Here is a 21,560-nt window from a genome sequence, read left to right as displayed (position 1 = left end):
ATTAACAGTAAAGTAAGAAGCCAAATTACAAATGAAAATTTAGAGTCGTATTTGAAACTAAAAACAAGTTATGAGCCAAATGTATTCTAACTTTCTAAAACCATGCAAGGCAAACGCTCCCATTGAATTGGTTTGCTCAATCGTTTGTTATTGAAGTACTATTTAAAGTTGTAAGTAAATTTTTACTTCTTTAGTTGTTACCGACAAAAAAAGTATTATCTAATAATGCCATATTTATATTATCTGATGTGTCAAAACGTTTGTCTATCTGGAAAGCACTTTAACAGCAAACGCCAACCTAGATGATGAGGTAGACTTCCGTATTGCACGTGCCAGTGATGCTTTTGGCAAACTTCAAGGACAAGTGTGGCAACGGAGAGGACTCAGCATATCCACAAAACTGAAAGTCTACAGTGCTGTGGTTCTCCCGTCACTCTTATTTACATCAGAGTCCTGGATCCTATATTCCGCCACACCAAAAAATTAAACTCCTTCCACCTACGCTGACTAAGGAGTATCCATAATGTGCGTTGGTCCGACCATATACCAGACACAGAAATCTTAAAGCTGTCCAACATGGCGACAGTGAAAAGGTTCCAACTTCGATGGGCGAGACATGTGGTTAGCATGCCAGACAATCGCCTTCCCAAACGACTTCTGTACGGGGAGTTGTGTGCATGAAAGCGCTCCCAGGGAGGTCAATACAAGCGCTATAAAGACACTCTCAAGAGCTCCTTCAAGGAATGCGATATCAACTTTCATGGCTGGGAAGCACTAGCTCTCAATCGCTCCTCATGGCATGAAGCTGTGAGTCTCGGAGTCTCAAGATTTGAAGCAAGAAGAGTGGCAAGAGTGAAAGAGCGCCGAACCAAGAAAAAGCTGAGAGAATAAGCAGGCCTACTGCAACTGACCAAACCTACCCATGCCACGTAAAGCCGGCTTTTTAAAGTGAGGATTGGACTTTACAGTCATCTTCGAGTCCATAGGAAATGAGAAATGGGCTCATCTTCGATTACGAAGGAGGAGCTGTATATATAAATATATATGATTTGTTGTGAAAAACACTACTTCTATATGAATTTTTTTTCCCAATAAAATTTTTTTTGTGTGAGTACTAGTTGGCAAGAAAAAAATTGTGGCTCTTTTTAAACTTTGAAATTTTGTAAATTGTAATTTTTGGCTCTTCCGACTCAAAAGGTTGCCGACCCCTGTCCTAGAATCAGCTATCAAAAGGATGATTTTATTATTTCAATTATCTTTCTTTTGTACCTATCATTCTCCCCCTCCTTGTTATTCCCTTCCCTTTTTACCTTTTAACTCTTTTAACTCTTACACTAATAATTCTTATGTCATAATTGTACGCTACCTGCAAGTTCTATTTTCCAACCTGCGCGCTGGTATACAATGTCGTTAGAAAAGCCCTAGACCTAACGACACCAAAATTAATTCACTTTAATAATTAATCGATTTAAATTAAATCACCTTCAGCTGCGCACGACAATACCCTTTATAAATGTCATCGTTGCCACATTGATAAATGTTCATGCTCAATGGAAAACTCGCCATTTATACCAATCCCTTTTTTAGCGGCCTCCGAAAGGGGAAAGAGGCTATTAGTTTTGTGTGTTCTGTCTGTCTGTCCGTCCCGTTTAGATCTCAGAAACTAGAAGAGAAAATTAAAATCGGACATCATAATATTTTAGATCATTCAAAGTTCTGATGCAACGGCTACTTTGCAAAAGTGAACCATTTAATTTTAAAAATTATCTATGCAAGCAGATTTTTAAAACAATACACCACTGTTATATGAAAAACTTCAGGGAAGATAAGTTTTTTAAGAAGGACATTTTCATAATAACCCAAGCCTCATTCATAGATTCGCGCACTGGTACAAAAAATTTGCATCTAAGGTCACAATGGAAAAAGTATTAATTTATTATTATAAAAAATATTTACCATTTATAACTAACTCTTGGCATAAAATACTCATTGAAATGTTGTTTTTAAGAAATAATTTTATAAGATCTTCGCTTTAGTTGTAAGTTAAAAAAAAAACTGTTTTATAGCGCGCAGTTTTGACATATCCTCATTATACACTTGACAGTCTAAATAAGACTAAATAGAGCCCAGAATTAGATATATTTATAATGTAATTTGAACAAAATTTTAATTATTAAGGCAATAACTTATCTTCTGACAGCTTAGGGGTGCAGATTTATTTATTATGTAAACAGTAGTATCCCATTAAGAAGTGAATCGGATTCAAACAGAATAGTAGGCCTACACCCCCTACTCGGTACCAAAAGGCCTATACTATTCCTGATCATAAAATTGGCCTAGGTCTAGTAATTTTATAAAATTAAACTTGTAAAGTCATACGAATTCTAGTCTTGATCTAGATTGTATATCAAGATTCTAGATCTAGTTCTAGATCTAAATCTAGATTCAAGATCGAGTTCTAAATCTAGATTCAAGATCGAGTTCTAAATCTAGAACTAGGTCTAGATCTAGTTTGTATGACAAATGGCAATCTAGATATTAATTTTTATTTGCCAGGGGAAAGTCTTGTCCAAGTCTGTCAAGTCATTTCTATCTAGCTCACCACCTAAAGTAGGTCAAGAATTATTTTTTTTCGTGTTGCCAATTTATCTAATTTTGTAAGAAGAATAAATCTTTTTTAGTTTCTCTTTATTACATGTAACATGTTATTAATTTTGAATGTATGGTAAGGTAAATAATTATTATTTTAAAAAAAAGTGTACGCTAAATGAATATATAGAGATGATGTGGCTGAGGGGTAAAGCACTTGGAACCGGAAGTCCCGTGTTCAAATCCTGGTGAAGACTCTTTGTGGATCACTTCGGGGCCGATTTTGAGTTTGTATTTCCACACAAACTGTCTTTGTAACCTTGTTTTTAATGACCTTAGTCAATAGTCATTATTCCATTTCTAGAATTATTAGAGCATTCAATACTTCCAGCTTATTGACGTGTACAATAACTATAGATGTGTTGCTGGAAACATAGGTATTGGTTGGTTGAAAATCTAAGAGCTTCTTACTGGTGGTAATTGCATCAAATCACGAAACACAATCAGGTTGATATTTCCGAACAGCAAATTATCTCCTACATCAAGCGTTATTTCCTCATTTACGAGGGAGATATGAACGTGCAAGTATTCATCCTGATAATGCCTACAATATATATCATTATAATATGAGCTATTATGAACCCAATGTTACCCAACGACCATCTAATTTAACGTGATGATATTATCCATTTTTAATTGTTGCAGTCTATCTTCTATCCTACAGAGTATCTCGTATGTCACCACTGATGATCCTACAGAGCATCTCGTATGGCACCACTGATGATCCTACAGAGCATCTCGTATGTCACCACTGGTGATCCTACAGAGCATCTCGTATGTCACCACTGATGATCCTACAGAGCATCTTGTATGTCACCACTGATGATCCTACAGAGCATCTCGTATGTCACCACTGATGATCCTACAGAGCATCTCGTATGGCTCCACTGATGATCCTACAGAGCATCTCGTATGGCACCACTGATGATCCTACTTAGCAACTCGTATGGCACCACTGATGATCCTACAGAGCATCTCGTATGGCACCACTGATGATCCTACTGAGCATCTTGTATGGCACCACTGATGATCCTACAGAGCATCTCGTATATCACCACTGATGATCCTACAGAGCATCTCGTATGGCACCACTGATGATCCTACAGAGCATCTCGTATGGCACCACTGATGATCCTACTAAGCATCTCGTATGGCACCACTGATGATCCTACTGAGCATCTCGTATGGCACCACTGATGATCCTACTGAGCATCTCGTATGGCACCACTGATGATCCTACAGAGCATCTCGTATGTCACCACTGATGATCCTACAGAGCATCTCGTATGGCACCACTGATGATCCTACTGAGCATCTTGTATGTCACCACTGATGATCCTACTGAGCATCTCGTATGGCACCACTGATGATTCTACAGAGTATCTCGTATGGCACCACTGATGATCCTACTGAGCATATCGTATGGCACCACTGATGATCCTACTGAGCATCTTTTATGTCACCACTGATGATCCTACTGAGCATCTCGTATGGCACCACTGATGATCCTACAGAGCATCTCGTATGGCACCACTGATGATCCTACTGAGCATCTCGTATGGCACCACTGTTGATCCTACTGAGCATCTCGTATGTCACCACTGATGATCCTACAGAGCATCTCGTATGGCACCACTGATGATCCTACAGAGCATCTCGTATGGCACCACTGATGATCCTACAGAGCATCTTGTATGTCACCACTGATGATCCTACAGAGCATCTCGTATGGCACCACTGATGATCCTACAGAGCATCTCGTATGGCACCACTGATGATCCTACAGAGCATCTCGTATGGCACCACTGATGATCCTACAGAGCATCTCGTATATCACCACTGATGATCCTACAGAGCATCTCGTATGGCACCACTGATGATCCTACAGAGCATCTCGTATGGCACCACTGATGATCCTACTAAGCATCTCGTATGGCACCACTGATGATCCTACAGAGCATCTCGTATGGCACCACTGATGATCCTACAGAGCATCTCGTATATCACCACTGATGATCCTACAGAGCATCTCGTATGGCACCACTGATGATCCTACAGAGCATCTCGTATGGCACCACTGATGATCCTACTAAGCATCTCGTATGGCACCACTGATGATCCTACTGAGCATCTCGTATGGCACCACTGATGATCCTACTGAGCATCTCGTATGGCACCACTGATGATCCTACAGAGCATCTCGTATGTCACCACTGATGATCCTACAGAGCATCTCGTATGGCACCACTGATGATCCTACTGAGCATCTTGTATGGCACCACTGATGATCCTACTGAGCATCTCGTATGGCACCACTGATGATCATACTGAGCATCTTGTATGGCACCACTGATGATCCTACAGAGCATCTCGTATGGCACCACGGATGATCCTACAGAGCATCTCGTATGGCACCACTGATGATCCTACTGAGCATCTTGTATGTCACCACTGATGATCCTACTGAGCATCTCGTATGGCACCACTGATGATCCTATAGAGCAGTGGTCTTCAACCTTTTTTTGCCTACCGCCCCCTTGTCGAAGTTTTTCTTTAAAAAAATCCGCCAGCGCCCCCCTCTAAGAAAAACAGTTATAAAGAAGCGTGAGAAGGCAAATTTGAACAAAATATCATTTATCTATTAATGTTTATGCTGTCAATAACACTTATCCTGCTTGGGAGACGACCGCATGCCAAAGGCGATTGTTGTGAACTCCTTGGCCTATGACTGACGAGCTTTGAGGAGGACTTAGTTACAGAGGTGCCCCCTCCCCCGTGAGCACTATAAAGATTTATTCAGGCAGCATTCTCTGGCAGCAGATAGCCTCTGAGAGAAACAGTTCGAGAGCTCTTACAAAAACTGCGGGACAAACATTTGATACTCAAAGAAAAGCCAGCATACAACGGTGTCATGGATAAATGTGTGTATGTATGTATAATCTATTTTTACATTCTGCGCGAATGACCGGAAGTGTGTTGGTTGTTAGACAGAGACCAGCGTGTGTGATATGCAGTAAAGCTGATTAAAGTTTATGTGTTTGATCTAGAGGTTTCATTGTTTTATTTCGTTAACTAGAACTGAACCAGGGACACCTAGACGTATCGAGACCTAAGGTAGATGCTATCGAGTTATTATTATAAATATAATAGGAAAGCTGTGACAAACGGCTTTGCATAAAATTCGGAAAATATGTAAGTCGCAGTTGGGTTTGCGTAGTTATGTGAAACACTGGACTCAGCCGTAATCTTCGGAATCAAAGGCGAAAACAGCCAATATTATCATTATGCAAAAATTATGTCAAATAATTTACAGGGATTGCACACAAAAATTAATTGTAAAGACTTTCTTCTTTAATCCTAAGAATAGTTTCCGTTTAAATTTTTGAATATTAGGGCCTACTGTTTTTAGGTTTAATTGTAAATTTAGTTTTATTTTTTAATATAAATATTATTATTGCTTAATTCACTACAAAATGATATTAAGCTAATGGTAACCTTGTGCCTCCTGCAGTCCGACAATATTAAAAATTTCAAGCTTTAAGTTAGCCAAGGCAAGGCGAAGGTCTCCTCTATTAGCTACATCCAGTCTATTTCTTTGCTTATTCATTAACTTTGTTACGCACTAAATCTAGATTAACCATATATGTTTACTGAAAAGCTAAAACATCATTCCAATTTTGACCACAGTTTTGGGATTTTACTGAAACATTTCAATGCAGCCACATCTCTGTTGTGCCTCCAGGGGCGTAGCTAAGAATTTCCATCGTTTGTGGGCCAAGGGGCTTGACATCTTTGGGGGCCGCTGCGTTTTGCGTAATATTTAATTTGATTAATTAAAAAAGGACTTATTTGCCCCCCCCCCTTTTAAATGATTTTCAAATGTCCACCCCTCCTACGCCACTGTGTGCCTCCTATGTTTACATTCTTTTTACTGAAGACATAGTTTTGTAAATCTATTTTTTTCATGCAACTCAATTTGAACGTCAGTAACAGATGTTTAATAATTGTCATTTATATATATTTTTTTTTTATTTTAGAAGCGAATCTTAATTTCTTCATAGACCATTGTTATGTGAATTGCATATATATCGGTGTCCTTGGGCAGTAATTCATTTGTCAACAAACAAGTTATGTGAGAGTGTAAAACTCTTTAAAATAGATTTAATATCTCGATAAAAGAGAAATTGAGATTATCAATAAAAGTCAATCTCTTTCCTAGCAGTCGGAGGTTCGTTTCATTCATTTGTGTTAGATGCCTACCATGTAAAACAATTTTTTTTTAGCCTGCTTTAAGTCATCGGCAACTGTTGAATCTTCCCGTTTACAAACCCCTTTCGAAATCCAGCGAACTTCAGTTTACAACAAGTCTAACACCTTTTTCATCATTTGTTTCACAAAACTATTTAAAGATGCGCTTATTTTCGGCGTGGGTTGGTATTGTATTTAAAGTTTTATAATTAGATTCAATTAGAAATGAAATTTCGGGCTAAACTTTTCTAGTGTATCATAACTCACAAGGTGAATAGTGAATAGATTTGTTCTTTATTCTATGATACCTATGAAGTCATTGTAGCGTCCAACCACTGATGGTTTCCTATATGTCCCCATAAGCTACATAACTAGACAATTTTGAAATAATATTTCATCTCTAACAGAAAAAAAAGTCTTTTTGTGTTACATATGTTTTAAAATAAATTTAGTTTTGATCAATTTTTCAACAATATCATAAGAATTTTTAAAAGCTATGCATTTTTCTAAGAAGCCATTAAAACATATCCTGCTTTGCCGTTTTTTGTTTTTATAATTGTTTTAATTGTAGATTTTTATAATTGTTCATGAATATTCTTAAATTATTTTTGGATATCGCTATATGATCGTGAAGCCGACTTGGTTTCATAACCTCATCTGAAAATTCACTAAATCTCAAGGAAATATTACATGACATACCAGTGAGTTTTCGTAACAACATTTTATCAATGTTTTTTGTTTTAAAAAAAAGTTAAATTATTCTATTAAATGTTACCTTTAATGTTTTTTGCAATTAACATTTACATATCAATATATTAATATGTGTAGATAAAATAAACTATAATCTAAAAGGCGTATCACCTACTTTGTTTATCAAATCGTAAACGTTTATACGCCCGAGTTCCAAGGACAATAAATACTCTTCAGTATAAGCAAAAGAGTAAGAATTTATAAATAGAAAATGGGATTCCCGAACTCAATTTCTAACGCTGTTTCTGTTCTTAAATTAGAAGCAAGTTAACTTTAATTTGTCTATATTTAGTTTCCCAGCTTTAATGTTGAAGAATTTTAAATTTGTTTTGTTTCAGAGCACCTTTAGTTTCTTCTTTCCGCCTTTATGCCCAGCGCCCCCTTACCGCCCCATTTTGTGCCCAGCACCCACTACCGCCCCTTTGGCTCTCAGCGCCCCCTAAAATCTCGAAAACGCCCCCTAGGGGGCGATATCGCCCCCGTTGAAGACCACTGCTATAGAGCATCTCGTATGTCACCACTGATGATCCTACTGAGCATCTCGTACATCACGATGCTCTCGTAATCCATTTGTTTTACAATTGGAAGAGGAAGTATCATGCCAATTCTTCTGCTTTCAATTAATGGAGGTAATGGAGTGTATATAATGTGTGTTTCTAAGGGAATAATGAGAAAAGTAAGTCGGATTATGGTTAAGTAGGCTGTAGAGTTTCTGGTGAAACCACGAGTCGGTCTGTCACAATGGATGTTAATAAAAGTCAGGTAGGGTTTGTTGAAAAGAGACGAGGCTTCAGTACGTTTTCAAACGTTCAAGACAACTCTATTGTCAACTCTATTGTAAACTCTATTGTAAACTCTAGTATTATTTCGTCCTCGCTTGTTGAAACCACATACAAGACGGCAAGCAAACGACTAAGTCCTCTACCAGAGACTTATCTCCCCATACCCTCCATAACCTTATTGCATTCTCTATATATATAACAAATTAATTAATTAGGACTAAATAATAAAATAATAGTTTTTTTTTAAATTGGTTCATTTGTTGTTATCGACAATGAAAGGTTTCAACTTGCTCTAATAACCGGAAGTGGAAGAAAAACGTATCAAAGATTCCTCTCAGAAAGACGGAGTGAGTTCCAATGAATCCTGTCAAGAATATCTACGAAATTTGTTGTTCACACAAACATTTTATTATTTCATCCATGGTAACTACAACTTAATATTCAAATAATTAAAATTATAAATGGAGCTTGTTAATATTGTGACCTCGGGTAGGGTAAGACACTTACTTATCTTAAAGTTAGAGATCTTTATTCATGAACTAGTCAAAACCTTTTCTTAAAACTTTTTTTTTTGGGGGGGGGATTTTTACTATAACCATATAGTGAAAATAAATGTTTATTATACAAATGTTGTTTTTAATAAGCATACAGCTATCCACTAACTTCTGAGGGGGGTGGGTGATTTTTTTCCCCAAACCTAACGCCCAGCAAACCCTAATTCTATGCATAAACGCACATACACAGCATATATCTATATACACATATATCAGAGAAAAAAAGGGGTCCGTATTATAATTAGTGCAGTGTTTCTCAACATTCGTAAAAAAAAAAAGAACAAAAAGATTACGTTGATGGCTCTTCATAAGACAACTATGTGGTCTGGGTGAGCATTGTAAGTTTCCCCAGTGGGGTTCGGGGCGGAGACCCACTCCAAGCATTTATTTGCATTCTTAACTGCAGAAACGCATTCTCCTGACATCTATAGCTCATTATTCTTCCTAATAAAAAAGAGCAGGTCAAATTAAGTAAAATAAAGTTTCGCGAGGGAAAGGGCCGATATTGAAGTGTGACTGTCAATCGAGACACAATTAACGTAAGTATTTTTTAGGCGTATTTATCGTTTAGTCATGTTCAGCGAGACCTCTTGTATTATGCCAGTTTTGGTCAGAATAAGACACCAACAGAGAGATAATTCAACGCTGTCTTCGACCTTTTCGACGCTCGAAAAATGTTTTTTTTAAAGACCTTTTGACTAATTTTTTTACTTTAAAAAAAATTCTAATATGAATTTAGAGGCACTAACTATATTTACAACTAAAACCGATTTGCTCCTAGAAAATAAAAGACACTCGACATATTGAGAAAGTTGATTTAGATTAGGGTTTTAACGATCGCCGCCGAAAAAAATAATTTTCGAAGAATCCTATTTGAAAAAAGCCGTTCATTTCTAAATTATTAAATTTTGTTTAATTCCCCAAGTTCTAACTTCGTTTTATTATAGAACTATAATTCAAAGCACTGAACAAAAAAAAACGGAAATGAGAGGAGAAATTAAGTAGACAGTTATATTCTACTCTAATATTTTTTTCACGATTCATGTATAAATTGTGAGTTATAATTTCAGGAACAGAAACTTGGCTACATCCTGAAATTTATAATGCAGAAATTTTCAATAGTAATTATGAAATTTTTAGAAAAGATAGGGCTGATAATCATGGAGGAGTTCTTTTAGCAATAAAAAACACTCTTATAGCAGAAGAAATTACCTTACCTAACTCAAAAAATATAGAAGCAACATTTTGTAAAATTAATACCACCTCAACATCTCTAACAATAGGCAGCATTTACAGACCACCAAATTCTAGTTTAGAATACATGCAGGAACTATGTAGCCTAATCAGATTACTACACTTAAAGAGACAAATAAAAATGCAGTTTTTTTGGATTATGGGCGATTTCAACCTACCTGATATAAATTAGAAAACACTAACCATAGATAAACACCAAAACCTTAAGGACATAAATGAGCTTTTCATAGAAACTTTACACAACCTAAGTTTAGATCAAATCATTAAAAAGCCAACTAGATTAAACAACACATTAGATCTCTTCTTAACCAACAGACTTGGATTAGTAGTTGATTATGATATTATCCCTGGTCTATCAGACCATGAGATCATAAAAATACACAGTCAGATAAAAGAAGTAGCCAATACAAAACCCAAAAGAAAAATCTTACTCTGGAATAAATGTAACCTAACACAACTACACCAAGCTGCATTAAACTTTCAACAAACATTCTTATTAGAAAAAGACATTAACCAAGCAGTCGATGACCTCTGGAATTTCATTAAAAACCATCTTAAAAGCATTATAGAAAATCATATACCAACTAAATACACATCAAACAAAATAAATAAATGCTGGCTTAATAATAGACTAAAGAACCTTTGTAAACAGAAGGAAAACCTATAAAGAAAATTTAAAGAAAGTAATGCAGAAAGAGTTTACAAAAAGTATATAAAAATTAAACACTTAACCCAAAAAGTAAGCAGACAGCTGCAGAGTGAATACATTAACAATGTAATATCTAAAGATAACAACAAATACCTATGGTCATACATTAAGTCTAAGAAAATGGAAACAACAGGCATAGCGCCACTAAAAGATGAACATAACATTGTGACAAGTCAAAAACTCGCTGTCAGAGTCACTCAATTTTATCACAGCATTAATTATTATTTTTCCTTATTTATTTATTTTATTTTAATTATTTCCCCATCCTACCCCCAAATTCTCCACCCGGCCACCTTTTCCCCTCCAGGCTAGACTTAGTTGACCACCTTGGAGATAGCTAGGCCGCGTCTTTCGACTTATCTTCCCTTGACCGGGGCAAAGATAGACACGTTCTCTTTGATCGTACCGGCCGGATGTCTGACGGGCGCAGATGACACCACCTTGTGTGGAATGCAAGTCACCCCCCCCCTTCTCCCACTTCTCTCTTTGATCTAAGAGATTACCCTGGTCAACACACCGCGTGATATTCCAATGTGCGACTCCTACCTCGAGTCAAATTCACCCACGTGTAAGATAATTCTAAGCCTAGGACATTTCCTGTTTCCGCCCACATTTTCCAGGCCTTTGTATATAAGGTGAATTAAATCAAGTCAGACTCTCTCTTTCTCATTCGGGCTGAGCTATCGAGTCTGGACTATATCATTTATTCTCCCTCCTAGAGGAATACCTGGTGCCTCCCTCAGGTGTCTGCCTATTCATTTATTGGATCAACGATCTATTTACCTGCCTATTTGTTTGATATCAAGAATCACCTACTATCTTTGTGCTTAGTGCTATTCAGCACTGCACTGGCTCACTGACCTGCCTATGTGTGTGCTTAGCGCTATTCAGCATTGCCTTTGCCTACTGAGATCTACTCAACTCTATTACTTGGCGCTATCGGCATTGCGCCGCCTATTCGACAGCCCACCTGCCGAGCTATTAGGTGCGACGTCCCTATAGACTCAGGTCTGTGTGAGACGTCATAGCTACGCCAACCCTCTGCAACTCACTGGACATATCCTGTCAACTACGCTGCCCACGGCAGATCAGCTCTGCCCGCAGTAACCTTGTGCCCACGGTAGCCGGCCACCCGCCCTACTGTGCCCACTACAGATACTAGAGCTTGGGATTGAGACTCCATAAGAACTATATCACCGGCGTCCCTCTATCCGCTGGAGCGCCACCTCCAGCTGCAGAACCTCAAGCCAGGACACAGCCAGCTGCGACATCAACAGGACAACCAGCTAAGTCAGAGGACGAAGTGACATACTCTCTTATTAAATGCAAGAGTGATGATTAAATCTAGTATTATTTAGAGATAGAAGCAAACCCTCCCCCTTTTTTATTCTTATATGTATATTTATGTAAATAAATATTCTTCATTTTAAACTTTTGTATCTATCTTTCATTGCTTTGTCTCGTTGCGTGTCTGCTCCCGATTCATATGCTGATAGGTTGGTGTGTGATAGCTTTAAAAATAATCATCCCCTAGACATTAAACGCGCAAAACACACGTCACATTTCCCCACCTGTCACAAACATAATACATAATGATAATGAAACTAAAGCAAACATCCTAAACAAATACTTTGCATCAGCATTCTCAGCCCCAGGAGACAAAGACATATTACTGAATTTGAACCAAGTAGACAACATAGAAGATATAGTAGTACAAGAAAATGGAATTCAAAAGCTATTAGCCAACACCAAACCAAATAAAGCGTCTGGACCTGATGGTATTCCAGCTAGATTACTCAAAGAACTAAGCAATGAGCTAGCCCCATTGTTCAAAATACTCTTTCAGGCTTCACTTAACCAGGGCAGAATACCAAAGGACTGGAAAGAAGCTAATGTCACCCCACTATTTAAAAAAGGAGAAAAATCTGACCCAGGAAACTACAGACCAGTATCACTTACCAGCATCACATGTAAAATCCTAGAACACATAATATGTAGCAACATCATAAACCACTTAGACAAACATAATGTCCTCACACCATACCAACATGGTTTTGGGAAATATAGATCATGTGAAACACAACTAATAGGACTAATTGATGATTTTTCAAAAGGTTTAGATAATAGTGAACAAATAGATGCTATCTTACTAGATTTTTCTAAGGCTTTTGACAAAGTTTACCACCATAGTTTGCTTAAAAAATTAAAATATTTCGGCATTAATGGTCCACCGCATCAGTGGATTAAAGATTTTCTGATAGGGAGAGAACAAACTGTAATAATAAATGGCTCTAAATCAACACAGATAACAGTAAACTCAGGTGTACCTCAAGGAATAGTCTTGGGTCCACTACTATTTTTAATTTACATAAATGATTTACCAAATTGCATTCCTTCAGGAACAAAAGTCAGATTATTTGCAGACGATTGCATAATATATAAAACAATAAAAACAACAAGACACAGATATTTTACAAAGAGAATTAGATGAATTACAGAAATGGGAATCAAATTGGAGCATGTCTTTCCACTCAGAAAATGTCAGTTGTTAAGAGTAACAAAAAACTAAAACAAATTTATTCCACTTATCTTATTCATGGCAAACCAGTAACACAGACTAAAAACGCAAAATACCTAGGTGTTATAATAAATGAAAAACTGTCATGGAATCCACATATTGATGAAACTACAAAAAAATCAAACAAAGCATTAGGATTTATTAAAAGAAATTTCTATAAATCAAATAAGAACATAAAACTAAAATGTTATTTAACCTTGGTTAGGCCAATAATAGAATATGCATCCTCCGTTTGGGGCCCCTCAACTCAAGAAAACATTAAGAAACTGGAACAGACACAAAATAGAGCAGTGAGATTCATAACAAACGAATATTCACATTTGACTAGAGTAACACCTTTAGTAAAATCACTAAATTTAGAAAGCCTTCAGGACAGAAGACTCAAAAGTAAAGTAGCAATCATACATAAAACACTGAACCATAATCTTCAAATACAAAAACCAAATTTAATAAAATACTCTGAAAGACACAAAGATAAAGGCACATTCCTCGTCCCATATGCTAGGACAAATTTGTACAAATACTCCTTCTTCCCTAGTGCTATTAGAGCATGGAATGGGTTGCCTGAGCTAGCCAGGAAAACCAGTGACTTGGCAGAATTTAAGTCATTGGTTAATATGCATGACTAAATGCATGACGCGTAGGATGTAATCATCTTCTTTTTTGAAGTAACATCTGTATTATATAAGATAACATAAGAATTGAAACTAGCAAAATATAAAAAATCCTTTTAAAAAAAAAGCTTATCTAAGGGAAAGAACATACTTCTTTTTTGAAGTAACGTCTGTATTGTATAAGATAAGATAAGATAGTCCTACAGTTAGTTACACAATAGAAAAATCTCAGATTGAGTACAGGTTGGAAAAAGGCGAATAGGAAAAAAAATATTTGGGTTCAGAACTCATCTCAGTTGTTAGTACAGTACTTAATTAAAGGTTTCTCATGAATTCAAAATTTTCCAAAACAAAGTCTTTCTTTAAATGTTTTTGACAAATTCATGCGCAATTACATAGACTCAGCAATTACATCGACTCTGTCGCCATATTTGACCATTATGTTGTAACAGTCATCTTTTCATCGGAAAAGGGAGGGGACGGTAAAGTGAAAAAGGTGAAATCATGTAAGAGTTTCATTGGACATTAGAGACTAGGGGGTGGAGCAACTCAATATAAGAATTTAATCTATAGCCAAATTATATTAGTGACAGATTTTTTGGAAACAATGTGTAATTCCTTTACTAAAATGCAAAAGAAAATTATAGGTCTGTCCGGTGTGTGTGTGTTGGGGGGGGGGGGGATTGCATCTATTGCCCCTCCCACGTTCCCACCTGGTACCGACCATCCTCTTTCATTTATATTAACTAATGATTTAATTTGAGATTAGACTGTGGTAATGGGTTTAAATATCAACAAGTAGCGTATATAGATATTCAAATAATCTATAAAATACGATTTTTTACGAAAACATTCGATGCCCCCATCCACTCTAAGGGTTAGGGTCGGGAAGCGGGACTAAAAATATCGCCCCTACCCCCCCCCCCCCGATCCGCCAGTGACAGTAACTATACTCTATTAATACAAAAAAGATTACGTTGGCTCTGACATGTCACCCACATGACAGCTGGTAGAATTTCCGAGGACACTCTTTGCGTTGATCTTGCAGAGACAAGGAGAGAGGAAGCCCAAGAAGTTTGCTAGAAAGTTCTCAGGACTATAGACATCAATGAATGTATGTGGGTGCAGCTCTGGCAGCATGGAGACGGATTGTGTGCTGGTATGAACCTCGCATAGAGACATCAATGTACGTATGAGGGTGCAACATGGAGACAGACTGTGTGCTGGTATGAACCTCGCCTAGAGACATCAATGAACGTATGTGGGTGCAACTCGGACAGCATAGAGACAGACTGTGTGCTGGTATGAACCTCGCCTAGAGACATCAATGAACGTATGTGGGTGCAACATGGAGACAGACTGTGTGCTGGTATGAACCTCGCCTAGGGACATCAATGAACGTATGTGGGTGCAACTCGGACAGCATGGAGACAGACTGTGTGCTGGTATGAACCTCGCCTAGAGACATCAATGAACGTATGTAGGTGCAACATGGAGACAGACTGTGTGCTGGTATGAACCTCGCCTAGAGACATCAATGAACGTATGTGGGTGCAACTCGGGCAGCATGGAGACAGACTGTGTGCTGGTATGAACCTCGCCTAGAGACATCAATGAACGTATGTGGGTGCAACATGGAGACAGACTGTGTGCTGGTATGAACCTCGCCTAGAGACATCAATGAACGTATGTGGATGCAACTCGGACAACATGGAGACAGACTGTGTGCTGGTATGAACCTCGCCTAGAGACATCAATGAACGTATGTGGGTGCAACTCGGACAGCATGGAGACAGGCTGTGTGCTGGTATAAACCTCGCCTAGAGACATCAATAAACGTATGTGGGTGCAACATGGAGACAGACTGTGTGCTGGTATGAACCTCGCCTAGAGACATCAATGAACGTATGTGGGTGCAACTCGGACAACATGGAGACAGACTGTGTGCTGGTATGAACCTCGCCTAGAGACATCAATGAACGTATGTGGGTGCAACTCGGACAGCATGGAGACAGGCTGTGTGCTGGTATAAACCTCGCCTAGAGACATCAATAAACGTATGTGGGTGCAACATGGAGACAGACTGTGTGCTGGTATGAACCTCGCCTAGAGACATCAATGAACGTATGTGGATGCAACTCGGACAACATGGAGACAGACTGTGTGCTGGTATGAACCTCGCCTAGAGACATCAATAAACGTATGTAGGTGCAACATGGAAACAGACTGTGTGCTGGTATGAACCTCGCCTAGAGACATCAATGAACGTATGTGGGTGCAACTCGGACAGCATGGAGACAGACTGTGTGCTGGTATGAACCTCGCCTAGAGACATCAATGAACGTATGTAGGTGCAACATGGAGACAGACTGTGTGCTGGTATGAACCTCGCCTAGGGACATCAATGAACGTATGTGGGTGCAACTCGGACAGCATGGAGACAGACTGTGTGCTGGTATGAACCTCGCCTAGAGACATCAAAGAACGTATGTGGGTGCAACATGGAGACAGACTGTGTGCTGGTATGAACCTCGCCTAGAGACATCAATGAACGTATGTAGGTGCAACTCGGACAGCATGGAGACAGACTGTGTGCTGGTATGAACCTCGCCTAGAGACATCAATTAAAGTATGTGGGTGCAACTCGGACAACATGGAGACAGACTGTGTGCTGGTATGAACCTCGCCTAGAGACATCAATGAACGTATGTGGATGCAACTCGGGACAACATGGAGACAGACTGTGTGCTGGCATGAACCTCGCCTAGAGACATCAATGAACGTATGTGGGTGCAACTCGGGACAACATGGAGACAGACTGTGTGCTGGTATGAACCTCGCCTAGAGACATCAATGAACGTATGTGGATGCAACTCGGGACAACATGGAGACAGACTGTGTGCTGGTATGAACCTCGCCTAGAGACATCAATGAATGTATGTGGGTGCAACTCGGGACAACATGGAGACAGACTGTGTGCTGGTATGAACCTCGCCTAGAGACATCAATGAACGTATGTGGATGCATCTCGGGACAACATGGAGACAGACTGTGTGCTGGTATGAACCTCGCCTAGAGACATCAATGAACGTATGTAGGTGCAACTCGGACAGCATGGAGACAGACTGTGTGCTGGTATGAACCTCGCCTAGAGACATCAATGAACGTATGTGGGTGCAACATGGAGACAGACTGTGTGCTGGTATGAACCTCGCCTAGAGACATCAATGAACGTATGTGGGTGCAACATGGAGACAGACTGTGTGCTGGTATGAACCTCGCCTAGAGACATCAATGAACGTATGTGGATGCAACTCGGGCAGCATGGAGACAGACTGTGTGCTGGTATGAACCTCGCCTAGAGACATCAATGAACGTATGTAGGTGCAACTCGGACAGCATGGAGACAGACTGTGTGCTGGTATGAACCTCGCCTAGAGACATCAATTAAAGTATGTGGGTGCAACTCGGACAACATGGAGACAGACTGTGTGCTGGTATGAACCTCGCCTAGAGACATCAATGAACGTATGTGGATGCAACTCGGGACAACATGGAGACAGACTGTGTGCTGGCATGAACCTCGCCTAGAGACATCAATGAACGTATGTGGGTGCAACTCGGACAATATGGAGACAGACTGTGTGCTGGTATGAACCTCGCCTAGAGACATCAATGAACGTATGTGGATGCAACTCGGACAGCATGGAGACAGACTGTGTGCTGGTATGAACCTCGCCTAGAGACATCAATGAACGTATGTGGGTGCAACATGGAGACAGACTGTGTGCTGGTATGAACATCGCCTAGAGACATCAATGAACGTATGTGGGTGCAACTCGGACAGCATGGAGACAGACTGTGTGCTGGTATGAACCTCGCCTAGAGACATCAATGAACGTATGTGGATGCAACTCGGGACAACATGGAGACAGACTGTGTGCTGGCATGAACCTCGCCTAGAGACATCAATGAACGTATGTGGGTGCAACTCGGGACAACATGGAGACAGACTGTGTGCTGGTATGAACCTCGCCTAGAGACATCAATGAACGTATGTGGATGCAACTCGGGACAACATGGAGACAGACTGTGTGCTGGTATGAACCTCGCCTAGAGACATCAATGAATGTATGTGGGTGCAACTCGGGACAACATGGAGACAGACTGTGTGCTGGTATGAACCTCGCCTAGAGACATCAATGAACGTATGTGGATGCATCTCGGGACAACATGGAGACAGACTGTGTGCTGGTATGAACCTCGCCTAGAGACATCAATGAACGTATGTAGGTGCAACTCGGACAGCATGGAGACAGACTGTGTGCTGGTATGAACCTCGCCTAGAGACATCAATGAACGTATGTGGGTGCAACATGGAGACAGACTGTGTGCTGGTATGAACCTCGCCTAGAGACATCAATGAACGTATGTGGGTGCAACATGGAGACAGACTGTGTGCTGGTATGAACCTCGCCTAGAGACATCAATGAACGTATGTGGATGCAACTCGGGCAGCATGGAGACAGACTGTGTGCTGGTATGAACCTCGCCTAGAGACATCAATGAACGTATGTAGGTGCAACTCGGACAGCATGGAGACAGACTGTGTGCTGGTATGAACCTCGCCTAGAGACATCAATTAAAGTATGTGGGTGCAACTCGGACAACATGGAGACAGACTGTGTGCTGGTATGAACCTCGCCTAGAGACATCAATGAACGTATGTGGATGCAACTCGGGACAACATGGAGACAGACTGTGTGCTGGCATGAACCTCGCCTAGAGACATCAATGAACGTATGTGGGTGCAACTCGGACAATATGGAGACAGACTGTGTGCTGGTATGAACCTCGCCTAGAGACATCAATGAACGTATGTGGATGCAACTCGGACAGCATGGAGACAGACTGTGTGCTGGTATGAACCTCGCCTAGAGACATCAATGAACGTATGTGGGTGCAACATGGAGACAGACTGTGTGCTGGTATGAACATCGCCTAGAGACATCAATGAACGTATGTGGGTGCAACTCGGACAGCATGGAGACAGACTGTGTGCTGGTATGAACCTCGCCTAGAGACATCAATGAACGTATGTGGGTGCAACATGGAGACAGACTGTGTGCTGGTATGAACCTCGCCTAGAGACATCAATGAACGTATGTGGGTGCAACATGGAGACAGACTGTGTGCTGGTATGAAACTCGCCTAGAGACATCAATGAACGTATGTGGATGCAACTCGGGCAGCATGGAGTCAGACTGTGTGCTGGTATGAACCTCGCCTAGAGACATCAATGAACGTATGTAGGTGCAACTCGGACAGCATGGAGACAGACTGTGTGCTGGTATGAACCTCGCCTAGAGACATCAATGAACGTATGTGGATGCAACTCGGGACAACATGGAGACAGACTGTGTGCTGGTATGAACCTCGCCTAGAGACATCAATGAACGTATGTAGGTGCAACTCGGACAGCATGGAGACAGACTGTGTGCTGGTATGAACCTCGCCTAGAGACATCAATGAACGTATGTGGGTGCAACATGGAGACAGACTGTGTGCTGGTATGAACCTCGCCTAGAGACATCAATGAACGTATGTGGGTGCAACATGGAGACAGACTGTGTGCTGGTATGAACCTCGCCTAGAGACATCAATGAACGTATGTGGATGCAACTCGGGCAGCATGGAGACAGACTGTGTGCTGGTATGAACCTCGCCTAGAGACATCAATGAACGTATGTAGGTGCAACTCGGACAGCATGGAGACAGACTGTGTGCTGGTATGAACCTCGCCTAGAGACATCAATTAAAGTATGTGGGTGCAACTCGGACAACATGGAGACAGACTGTGTGCTGGTATGAACCTCGCCTAGAGACATCAATGAACGTATGTGGATGCAACTCGGGACAACATGGAGACAGACTGTGTGCTGGCATGAACCTCGCCTAGAGACATCAATGAACGTATGTGGGTGCAACTCGGGACAACATGGAGACAGACTGTGTGCTGGTATGAACCTCGCCTAGAGACATCAATGAACGTATGTGGATGCAACTCGGGACAACATGGAGACAGACTGTGTGCTGGTATGAACCTCGCCTAGACACATCAATGAATGTATGTGGGTGCAACTCGGGACAACATGGAGACAGACTGTGTGCTGGTATGAACCTCGCCTAGAGACATCAATGAACGTATGTGGATGCAACTCGGGACAACATGGAGACAGACTGTGTGCTGGTATGAACCTCTCCTAGAGGGAAATGACATGAGGCGAGATAGGAAAAAAGTTGAAACAGAAACATTGTCATTAACTGTGGCAACGCTCCAGAATAGAAGTTTGTCAATAACTGCCCATAATTGTGTTCAGAGATTCGTGAGGAATTCAACCAAGTCTAATTGAATCTCTAATATTGATGTCTCAAGAGAAATGAGGCTTTTAAAAGTCTTTGCAGCATTTGATGTCAGTTTTTAAAAATTGCGTTAATTTTAATACTTAATTCACTAACTAAATGCAATATTTCTAATTTTATAAGAGGGCAAGCAAGGTTTAATTTAAACTTTCTTCTATTCAATCAAACTTGAGATTCAGTATGCTACAACAAATAACAACTAGGGTAAAAAGACATTGTCTCGAGCACTTCATCTTACTTGTTTGCCTAAGTAAAGCTCTTTCTTGGCTTGAGTTAACTCGCTTTCAAGAAGGTTAGCTCGATTAAAATGCTTTTCAGCTAGCGTCTGAAGTTGAGCAACTTGATTTGATGAGCGTTGTTCAACATTTTTAATTTCCTAGTCATAGATAGAAAAACAAAATTTTTACATTATCCATCAAACTTGTGAAACACGGGGGAGGGGGGGGGGGAAGCTAATAATATAACACTTGTGCAACATGGCGGCTAATAATAGGATTTTTTCCTTTACTTTCTCTATTGTTTCCAGAATTTTTTTTCTCCCTTAATGTTATATACAGAGACTTCAAGGGACTAGCTAACTTGTGTACTTTCTCAATTGTTATAAAGAGACTTCAAGAGACTAGCTAACTTGTGTACTTTCTCAATTGTTATAGAGAGAGACTTCAAGAGACTAGCTAACTTGTGTACTTTCTCAAACGTTATAGAGAGAGACTTCAAGAGACTAGCTAACTTGTGTACTTTCTCAATTGTTATAGAAAGAGACTTCAAGAGACTAGCTAACTTGTGTACTTTCTCAATTGTTATAGAAAGAGACTTCAAGAGACTAGCTAACTTGTGTACTTCTCGATCGTTATAGAGAGAGAGACTTCAAGAGACTAGCTAACTTGTGTACTTTCTCAATTGTTATAGCGAGAGAGACTTCAAGAGACCAGTTAACTTGTGTACTTTCTCAATTGTTATAGCGAGAGAGACTTCAAGAGACCAGTTAACTTGTGTACT

General features: G+C 39.9%; 1 protein-coding gene across 14 annotated transcripts in view; it reads right to left on the bottom strand.

Annotated features, from left to right (window-relative positions):
* LOC106073466 (centriolin-like) overlaps positions 1-21,560 on the bottom strand; it is a 276,342-nt gene that overhangs the window by 44,451 nt on the left and 210,331 nt on the right. For 13 of the 14 annotated variants that reach the window (XM_056040843.1, XM_056040842.1, XM_056040844.1 and 10 more), the window contains one exon: positions 20,800-20,937. The exons of the other annotated variant lie outside the window; for it this stretch is intronic. In XM_056040843.1, the coding sequence (XP_055896818.1) occupies positions 20,800-20,937 (138 nt within the window). The remainder of the gene's footprint in view (positions 1-20,799; positions 20,938-21,560) is intronic. 14 annotated transcript variants of the gene reach the window in all.

This window comes from Biomphalaria glabrata, chromosome 9 (assembly GCF_947242115.1).
Source record: "Biomphalaria glabrata chromosome 9, xgBioGlab47.1, whole genome shotgun sequence".
Classification (NCBI taxonomy): Eukaryota; Metazoa; Mollusca; class Gastropoda; family Planorbidae; genus Biomphalaria; species Biomphalaria glabrata.
The sequence above is the reverse complement of the archived record's forward strand: the minus strand, read 5'-3'. Positions and strand labels throughout refer to the sequence as shown.